The sequence below is a fragment of the Vombatus ursinus genome, unplaced genomic scaffold, assembly GCF_900497805.2.
Source record: "Vombatus ursinus unplaced genomic scaffold, bare-nosed wombat genome assembly UNPS02014820.1, whole genome shotgun sequence".
In the NCBI taxonomy this organism is placed as follows: Eukaryota; Metazoa; Chordata; class Mammalia; order Diprotodontia; family Vombatidae; genus Vombatus; species Vombatus ursinus.
In genome coordinates, this window is record NW_020954598.1 from 25927327 (window position 1) to 25936773 (window position 9447).

The 9447-nt window shown below is 51.3% G+C and overlaps 1 protein-coding gene across 1 annotated transcript in view; it reads left to right on the forward strand.

Annotated features, from left to right (window-relative positions):
• The window catches only part of COL7A1 (collagen type VII alpha 1 chain), a 58267-nt gene that overhangs the window by 6310 nt on the left and 42510 nt on the right, over positions 1-9447 (forward strand). Inside the window, exons 7-21 of the mRNA XM_027836907.1 lie at positions 3623-3786; positions 3881-4010; positions 4467-4583; positions 4732-4878; positions 5027-5143; positions 5478-5627; positions 5818-5952; positions 6270-6416; positions 6611-6736; positions 6966-7109; positions 7266-7385; positions 7645-7788; positions 8053-8178; positions 8550-8696; positions 8815-8937. Coding sequence (XP_027692708.1) covers positions 3623-3786; positions 3881-4010; positions 4467-4583; positions 4732-4878; positions 5027-5143; positions 5478-5627; positions 5818-5952; positions 6270-6416; positions 6611-6736; positions 6966-7109; positions 7266-7385; positions 7645-7788; positions 8053-8178; positions 8550-8696; positions 8815-8937 — 2037 coding nt within the window. The remainder of the gene's footprint in view (positions 1-3622; positions 3787-3880; positions 4011-4466; positions 4584-4731; positions 4879-5026; positions 5144-5477; positions 5628-5817; positions 5953-6269; positions 6417-6610; positions 6737-6965; positions 7110-7265; positions 7386-7644; positions 7789-8052; positions 8179-8549; positions 8697-8814; positions 8938-9447) is intronic.

Consider the following 9447-nt stretch of genomic DNA (forward strand, 5'->3'; position numbering starts at 1 on the left):
GAGAGTCATCCAAGTGAACTCAGGATTGTCTCTTCCCCTTTGGGGGCCTGTTTCCTTACCCTAATTTCCTTTAGGTTCTAGCTCTGATATTCTATGGCTCTCTGATTCTCTAACCTGGTGCATAGGTAGTTATACCCCTTTCTAATCTGCAAGACCCTCCTCTGGGCCCCGGTCCTTGGGGGTTAAAAAGGCAGTATAGTGTAGTGACAAGAGTACAGGGCTTGGAGTTAGGAGAGACTTGAGTCTGAGTTTCAACTCTGACACTTTATAACTGTGTGACCTTGGGCAAGTCACTTAACTTGTGGTTTGTGTGGTGTATGGTTTTTTAGCCTCAGTTTTCTTATTTGTAAAATGGGCATAATAATTCTTGCATTGTCTATCTCTCATGGTTGTGGCTTATAAGATAAAGGTATTATGGAAATGGAAATTATTATTATTCTTACTCCCAGACACCACTTCCACCTTGAGAACTCAGCTGTATTTGTACTTTCAGCCCCTTGTGCCCCTGGAGAAGTGAGGTTTTCTTACTGCCTTTAGGTCCCTCAAGCTTTAGGTCAAAACTATTTTCCTGGTATCACCTGATCCATCTATTCATTCTTTCATTTCATTCATTCATTCAATAGTCAGTCAGTTAACAAGCATTTATTAAGCACCTACTATGTGCTGGGCACATATATCTATGCTGCAGACATTTATTTAGCATCTCCTGTGAGTAAGGCAGCCTGGTGTAGTGGACAGTTGGCCTCAAAGCCAGAAATACCTGGGATCGAGTCCTGCTTCTGACACATAAGGTAAGTGACCCTGTGTAAGTCACAACCTCTCAGTGCTTTAGGCAACTCCTTAAGTGGCAGAGAAGGGGCTGACCAGCATTATAGGGGGAGTTTCCTCCTGGGAAAGTTATATATACCAGGAGTTATCAAACTTTTTGGTCTTAGATCCCCCTTTACACTCTTAAAAAGTATTGAGGACCCTGCCAGAGACTCTTGTTTGTGTAGGGTATAGCTGTCTATACTTACCATAGTAGAAGCTAAAATATCTTCATATTATTATGAAGATAGTTTTGACTTCACAGACTCTCTGAGAGGGTCTTGGGACCCTCAAGGGTCTCCTAAGCACATTTGGAGAATTGTTACCCTGTACTAATGAAATCAGAGGTCCAGGGTCTTCCCCTCTGATCATGGAAGGCACTGTGCCCAGCTTTGAAGATCCAAAGAGAAAAAGAATGGATCTGTACCCTCAGGGAGCATACATTCTACTGGGTGGTAGGGATGAGATGGAGTATAACACATGGATAATAGAAGATAGTGGTGGTGGAAACAATGAAGACGGCCAGACAAAGAGCTCTAGGAAACTGGAGAAGGAAGAGAATACTTTAAAATTGGAAATCAGGGAAGGCACCACGGAGATGGTGCTACCTGAGGTGGGCCTTGAAGGAAGATAAGGCTTTTGAAAGGCAGAGATAAAGCTGGAGGCCATTACAGGTATGGGACACAGAAATGAGAGATGACATTCCGAGTTGAGAGAATGAGTAATATTTCAGTCTGGCCAGAGTATATTTGCACTCTAATAAAAAGCAGGTTAGAGTCAAATTGTGAAGGGCCTTAATGTCAGATTAAAGCATTTATATTTTTTCCTAGGGGCAATGAGGAGCCACGGACTTTTTTTTTGAGAAGGTCGATATGTGGTTAGACCTGTGCCTTAAGAAGATAGTTTGGGCAGCTGTATGGAGGATAGATTAGAGAGGGAGAGATTGGAAACAGAGAAACCAATTAAGAGGGGATTTATAATGGTTTGGAGGACCTGCTCTAAGCTGGTGACTATGTGAGTAGAGTTAAGGTGCTGCGTATGAGAGATGAGGAGGTCAAATTGCCAGGACTTGGCGGCTGATGGAATGTGGAGGGCGAGAGAAAGGGAAGAATCAACTGATTTTGAGGGTTCAAACCTGAAGGTCTGGGAAGGCAGATGGTGGTTTCACCAACGGAATCAGGGAAGTAAGGAGTCAGAGGAAATGTTTTAGGAGGAAAATCACGAGTTCTGTTTTGGACGCTAACTTGAAATGCTGGAAGGGCAGCCAGGTGATATCCAGCAGACAGCTGGGAGACTGGAGTTCAGACCCTGACTGTTACTTGCCCAGACTATTTCAATAGCTTCCTCATTGGCTCAAGTCTTTCCCCACAACCACCAAAGTTATTTTCCTAAAGTGCTACAGTGTGTCACTCACCTCCTTAACAAACTCCTTACTGCCCCTGGGATCAAATATAGATTCCTCTGCTTAGCATTTAAAACCCTTCACAAACTTGTCCCAATTTACCTTTCCAACTTTATTACACATTACCCTCCACTTGGCCCATCCTGGCTTTCTTGCTGCACCTCGCACATACCACACTCCATTTCTCATCTCCGCTCCTCTGCAGTGGCTATCTTCTGGGTCTGATTCTACCTCTGCCTCATAGGATCCCTTGTTTCTTTCAAATCTCTGCTCAATCAATACCTTCTACAAGAAGCCTTTGCTGATTCCCTCAGCAGCTAGTGCCCTCCCCCTTACCGCCCCCCACCCCAAATCACCTTCCAGTTTATGTACTTATTTATGTGTATCTCATTTCACCCATAGAATGTAAGTTCCTTGAAGGCAGGGATTGTTTCATTTTTGATTTTGTATTGCTAGTGTCTGAAGCAGTGGCCTGGCATGTAGTTGTAAATCCTTGTTGATTGATTGACTTACCAATTCAGGAAAGAGATTGGAGCTGGTTATTTAGATTTGGGAGTCTTCCATATGACCACTGTATGATGATAATTGAACTTGTAGAAGCAGGTGAAATCACCAAGAGAGTGTAGAGAATGGCAGAGGGCACAGGACAGAGGTCTAGGGGTTGAGAAGAGGGTGGAGAACCAGTGAAAGAGCCTGAGAAGGGGGTCAAGCAAATAGGAAAATAGCTCAGAGAGAGGAGTGTCCCAGGAGCCAATAGGAGAGAGCATTAAGGAGAAGGGGAGGGTGACCAGCAGTGGTAGAGATGGCTGAGAAAGGCTGGAGGCCGTGTAGATGAGTCTTTCTAGGAGTGTGAAGAGGAAACGGAGGATGGTAATTTGAGGGGGCGGCAGAGTCATGCATGAAGCTAGGGTGACCTCATGACTCCATCCACGGGCAATCTCTGAATAACTTTCCCTGGCACTCCAAGGAGTAGAGCTTCTGCTTTGAACTAGGAGAGGAAGGGTGGTATACTGAGAAACAACAACATTGTACCTGGAGTTATAAAAACTGGGTTCAGATCCCATGTCTGATACTTAGGAGTGCAGGATTTAGAGCTGAGATGGATCTTAGAGACCAGTGGATCTCCTCATTTTGCAGATGAGGAAATGGGAGCTCTGCCAGGGTGATTGACTTGCCCAAAGTCATAAAGATAAATGTCAGAGTCAGGGACACAGGATCTTCTGCCTTCAGGCCCAGCTCTCTTCCCACCAGATCTTTGGCTTCTCCAGTCTAAGGCAGCCATCATTTTGTCCTGAGTTTGGATGGCATTTTACTCCTTGACATTGACCTCTGGGCATGTCTGTCACTTTGAGGAATGGGTGAGGGGGTTGTCCGCCACAGTCCTCACAGATGGTACCCTCTGTCTCCCTGCAGCAGAGGGCCTCCCCTCTGGTCCCCGAGATCTGGTGCTAACACAGGCAAGCAGTGAATCCCTCTTGGCTGAATGGACAGCAGCTAGTGGTCCTGTGGTCAGCTACAAGGTCCAGTATGTCCCTCTCACTGGGCTAGGACAGCCTGTGCCTGACCAACGGCAGGAGGTGAGGAGCAAAGAGGAGTGAAAGCTTGGGAGCAACCAGGGGACCCAGTGGTAGAGGAACAGCCAACACTGAGGCCTGTGTTCCCTGGGAGCAGGTGACTGTGCCAGCAAGGGAGACAAGAGTCCGGCTGCAAGGTCTGCGGCCCCAGACTGAATACCAGGTGACAGTGGTTGCCCAGTATGCCAACAGTGTTGGGGAGGCTGTGAGTGGGACTGCTCAGACTGGTGAGTAATTTCCCCTGGGGGTCTCCCAAGGCTTCTTAACTCCTCCCTCAGTCTGGACCTATGACCAACTCCCATATTCTCCCTTATTTCCATAACCTGTACCTGCATGCCTCACCTAGGACTCCTATACTCTCCCACTGATTCCTCCAACCCCCATCCCAGGGTTTCCTATTGGACTCCTTAGTTTTTTTTTTGTTGTTGTTTTTTTTTTTTGTGAAGTAATTGGGGTTAAGTGACTTGCCCAGAGTCCCATAGCTAGTGAGTATTATGTGTCTGAGGCCTGATTGTGAACTCAGGTCCTCCTGACTCCAGCGCTGGTGCTCTATCCATTGCACCATCTAGCTGCCCCTCTCCCTAGCTTCTGATCTCACCCTTACAAGCCAGACCTATGAGTGACCTCCCCCTCCCCCCTGCCCTTACCACCTTCCCCTCTGAGTGACCCTTTCCCCTTCTCAGCTGCACTGGAGGGGCCCATGATCTCCATCCAGAATGCCACAGCCCACACCCTCCTTGTGGCCTGGCGGGCGGTGGCTGGAGCCAGTGGTTATCGAGTGACCTGGAGAAATTTAGAGAGTAAGATGGGTGGTATCAGGGAAACTGGGGATCCCTGACATACTGTGCTATGAATATTCTCTTTCTTTGGGTCTAGTTGTATCCTCTCTCTCCCACCCTAGCCTCTTACCCCCTTTTCTTCCATTGAACACATACACACTTCCCCCAGGTGGGTCTTCCCAGCAGCTGGACATTGGCCGGGGCCAATCATCTGCCCTTCTAAAGGGCCTGAGCCCAAACACAGAATATGTGGTGACTGTGACCCCTATACATGGTCGGATGCCAGGACCCTCTTCATCACTGACAACCCGAACAGGTGAGGTTGGGATGAGGTATCTATTATCAGGGTTAAGGGGCTCTACTTTTGGCTAGGCCAGGGAGCCTTTGAGAGAAGAGGGGACCTAGACTTTGTTGGAAGGTCTGATGTTCACTGAGGTGCTGAACTTTCCTGTGTCCTTGACCAGAGGTGGGCATCATTCAGAATTTACAGACGGTCATCTTGGGCCCCACATCCATCCAAGTATTCTGGACCCACATTCCTGAGGCCCAGGGCTACAGGCTGGAATGGAGACGAGTGAGCGGTTAGTGAGGGACAGTGGGGGGTGTTGAAGAGGGGGGAGTCTGGACCCGGACCATAGCCATTCCATTCACTCCATCCGATACCATCCTCCTCAGAGTATCTTTTGATTGGTTCTGAGTATGAGGGACAGACACAGTCCTTGCCCTCAGGGACCATTCTTAGGGAGAGGAAATAGCCATTATCCTCAGGGAGCCCCTGATATGAGGATGAGATGTATCCCCTGCCTTAAGCGAGCTCCTAGTCCAAAGGGGAGGTTTGGCAGCTGTGGGTCCCTGGAATGGCTTTATGAGAAAAAGTTGGTTCAGGTGTTCAGGCCTTTGAACCCACTCTGCCAGGCTCAGAGCCAACACAATCAGTGGTGCTGTCCACGGATGTGACCAGTTACCAGCTTCAGGGGCTGCAGCCAGGCACCGAGTACCGACTCACACTCTATACCCTGTACGAGGGGCGTGAAGTTGCTACACCTGCTACCATCTCTCAAACTGGTGAGCTTGGCGGGCACTGGGTAAGATCTTGGGTAGGGACAGGGAGAAGCCCTGGGTGGGCCCAGAGTGAGGATGTAGCAAGGAGGAGCCCGGTGGGGTGGGGTTAGTGATGCTTCTATTAGGGAAGGCTCCTATTAGGGCCCAATGGGAAGGGTTCTGGATTTCAAAAGATTTCTCCACTCCTACCTAGTGCTGGAACCTGCCCTGGGTCGAGTGTCTGATTTACGCGTAGCTGAAACATCCCCATCTAGGCGACTGGTTAGGGTGGTCTGGAGCTCTGTGCCTGGGGCCTCTGGCTACCGTTTTGTGGTACGCAACACACAAGGTGAGTGCGAGACATGCTTTTCTACCTCCTTGGGGATTGGAGACAGATGCCTACTCTCTCCTCAGCCAGGGTCTCCCTCCAAGTCCAGCCTTCTTCCCACTGGCCCCCTCTCTCTAGGAAGCCATCCCACAAGGACCCCATCCACTCTATTCTTAGGGATCCAGAATGATGTATGTAGGCCCTCACTTGTTTTGTCTGTATCTGTGTCTTCCTTTGTCCTGATGTCCATATTTCTGTCCAGTGACAGTCTCCGTCCCCATCCCCATGTCTCTGTCCCATTGTCCCTGTATCTATGCTTACTTCCTCTGGTCTTCTAGATGGCTCTGAGAAGACACAGAGGCTTCCTGCTGACCAGACAAGTTTTGAGCTGGACAGAGTCCAGCCTGGCGTGAGCTATGTAGTGCGTGTGTCGGCCCTGGCAGGAAGCCGGGAAGGCCCTCCTGGCATCCTCACTGTTCGGCTTGGTGAGGCTGGGATGTGTGGGTGTTTGCCCTCCAAGGGCTGCTAGAACTCCTGGGGTAGCTGTGCCTCTGGTGGGGGGAAAAGGGCTCTGTTAACCCAAGAGGCTTGGGGGTGGATGGCTATAACCATGAAGTGGGCAAATGTGTGAAGCAGTGGGAGGGAACGTCTCAGGTCAGCCCCTCCCCTGCTCATACAGACCCTGAGTCCTTGCCCAGAGTCCCCAGACTTCGAGTGGTAGCATCAGAACCTGGCCGGGTCCAGGTGTCCTGGGGCACAGTGCCTGGAGTTAGTGGTTACCGGCTAAACTGGCGACTGAGAGACGGTCAGTTGGGAAGAAGAGTCCTTAGCGGTGGGAGAGGCTCAGGGGCAGAGCAGGGTGGGAGGGCATTGGCTCAGCCTGATGGGAAGGAGGAGAGGGAGGGAGGGAGGATCTTGATCTGGGTGGGTAAAGGAAGGAGACTAGGGATCTTTAGGGGGCCATGGGGTGGGTGAGGTTGGACAGAACACAAGGAACAGGATCCCCAAATGGATTTGTCCCTCTTTGGATGCAGGCCAGGAGTCTTTCAGGACCTTGCCAGCAGACACCACTTCCTTTGACATTGGGGGGCTGCGGCCAGGCGCCACATACCAGGTTTCAGTGTCTGCCCTACGGGGTGCAGAGCAGGGTCCCCCCTCAGTCATCACCCTCCTCACAGGTGAGACCCTGACCCCCTCCTCCTGGACTCTCCCTCCTCACCTCCCCCAGATGTCCCAGTGGTTCCCTCCCACTTCCTGAGCTTCCCCCAGTCTCCTCCCAATACCTTCTTCTGTTTCCAGTTACCACTAATGCCTTTTCCCATTGTCTCCCCCAGACTCTCCAGGATCTGTGGCTGGTCTTCGTGTGACTCATGCTGGGAGCTCATCTGTCAGGATCACCTGGACGGGTGTCCCAGGAGCCACAAGCTATAGGATCTCTTGGCACTCAGGCAGAGGTGCAGGTTTGGGTGGGGCAGGGACTGTTTGGCCTAGTATTTGTGGGTTAGGGAGTGTTCATCAAGGTTACTGCAGTGGGGCTTATTGAGACAGTATGGAGATCCCTGTCCCACTCCACTACCATGGGGACGTCAATGTCTGGGATTGGAGAGGGCGGATCATTCTTTATGGAGAGGGGTCATTGGACAGCCAGGGTGAGAGGGTCACTGTCCAGCTAGCAGTCACTAGCGTTGTTGGAATGCACTGTTGGTCTCCCAGGGCCAGAACAATCCCAGCTAGTCCCTGGGGAAGCTTCAACAGCCAAACTCGATGGGCTTGAGCCAAACACAGACTACACAGTGAGAGTGACAGCCCTGGTGGGCAGCTTGGAAGGGGCAGCTGCTTCTGTGGCTGTGAGGACCGGTAAGCTGTCTCTAGTCTGACTCTTGGATTATATCCCGAACTGACCAGCTGCTCCCCAGACTGACTGACATTCTCTTCAATGACTGATTGATTATTCTGGGCTGATTACCCAAAGCAGCACTAATTACCCTTAACCTCCCCCAGTCCTTATTCAACCCAGATCCTCTTCCTTTGAACTGTCCCCTCATGCTCCCGGTGCTACTCTCGATAGCATTCTGATGTGTGATCCTGTCCCCTCGGTGACTTGGGTCCCTTGTCCCTCAGCCCCAGAGCCCGTGGGTGCTGTGTCCAGGCTACAGATCCTTGACTCATCCAGTGACGTCGTCCGAGTCACCTGGGTGGGAGTCCCTGGTGCCACATCCTACAGGCTGGTGTGGGGAAGAAGAGACGGTATGACCCCAATCCTCTGGCCAGCCATCCCTTCCTGCTTTGAGACCCTGCATCCCTGCTGGCTCCTGACTCTCTCCACTCATTTCACCCTCTCTCAATGCTCAATGTTTCACTGACCCCTGATCTCTTTCGTTGACCCTAGAGACCCCCTCCCCCAACTGATCTCATCTCCCAAACCCTCCCAACCCTTTAATGAGGGGTGGGGAGGGTCTGACCCCCCTAGGCGTGTAACTGACAATCTTTGTCATTCCGTTCTTGGCCATCCGTGTCCTATCCCTTATGTCTACGTCACCCCCACCCCATGCCCCGTCCCCCATATCCCTGTTCCTCCCACACCCTGTTTTTGTCCCCTTGTCGTCGTCCCTCCACAGGCGGCCCAGAGAGTAGCCGAATGCTCCCGGGTGACACAGACTCTGCTGAGATTGGCGGCCTGGAGGGAGGCATCAGTTACACAGTTCGAGTGACTGCGCTGATAGGGAACCGCGAGGGGGCGCCCGTGAGCCTCATAGTGACCACACGTATGGCCTGGAAGTACCCCCTGGAGGGGGCGGGGGCCTCTGGGAGATGGGCGGGGCCTGGGGCGGGGCCTGAGTCCGGGCCGGCTGAGACCTCCCTCCTCCCTCCCTTTTCCTGCAGCGCCCGTGGCTCCAGCTGCCCCAGGCTCACTTAGGCTCCTGCAGAGTGAGGAGCGGGCACTGCGCCTGGCTTGGGACCCTGTGCCTGGGGCCGGCGGGTTCCGGCTCCGATGGCGGCCCGAAGGTGAGGGGGTACAGAGCAGAACCACCCCTCAAAAGCACCTGGGAGGGGCGGGCTTGGGAGCGGGAGCCCTGCCCTGCCTCCTTCATCTGCATCTCCCGCATCTCTCTTTATCATCTCCAGTCCTCTTCCCTCTCTCTGCCCATCTCCAGTTTTTCCTTCCATCACTTATTTTCCATTCCCCATCTCTCATCATCTCCCGCTATCTTCCGTCTGTGTCTACCATAGTTCTCATCTCCTGGCATCTCCTGCTCTCCCCTTCTTTCTTTTCTCCTTCTAACTCTGTCTTGCTTTCCTGTCTCTCACCATCTCTATCTTTCTCATTTCTGTGTACGCCATCTTCCACTTCCCATTTCTCATCATCACCATCTTTCATTTTCTCTGTCTCCCTCATCCTCTATTTCTTTCTTTCTTCCTTCCTTCCTTCCTTTCTTTCTTTCTTTCTTTCTTTCTTTCTTTCTTTCTTTCTTTCTTTCTTTCTTTCTTTCTTTCTTTCTTTCTTTCTTTCTTTCT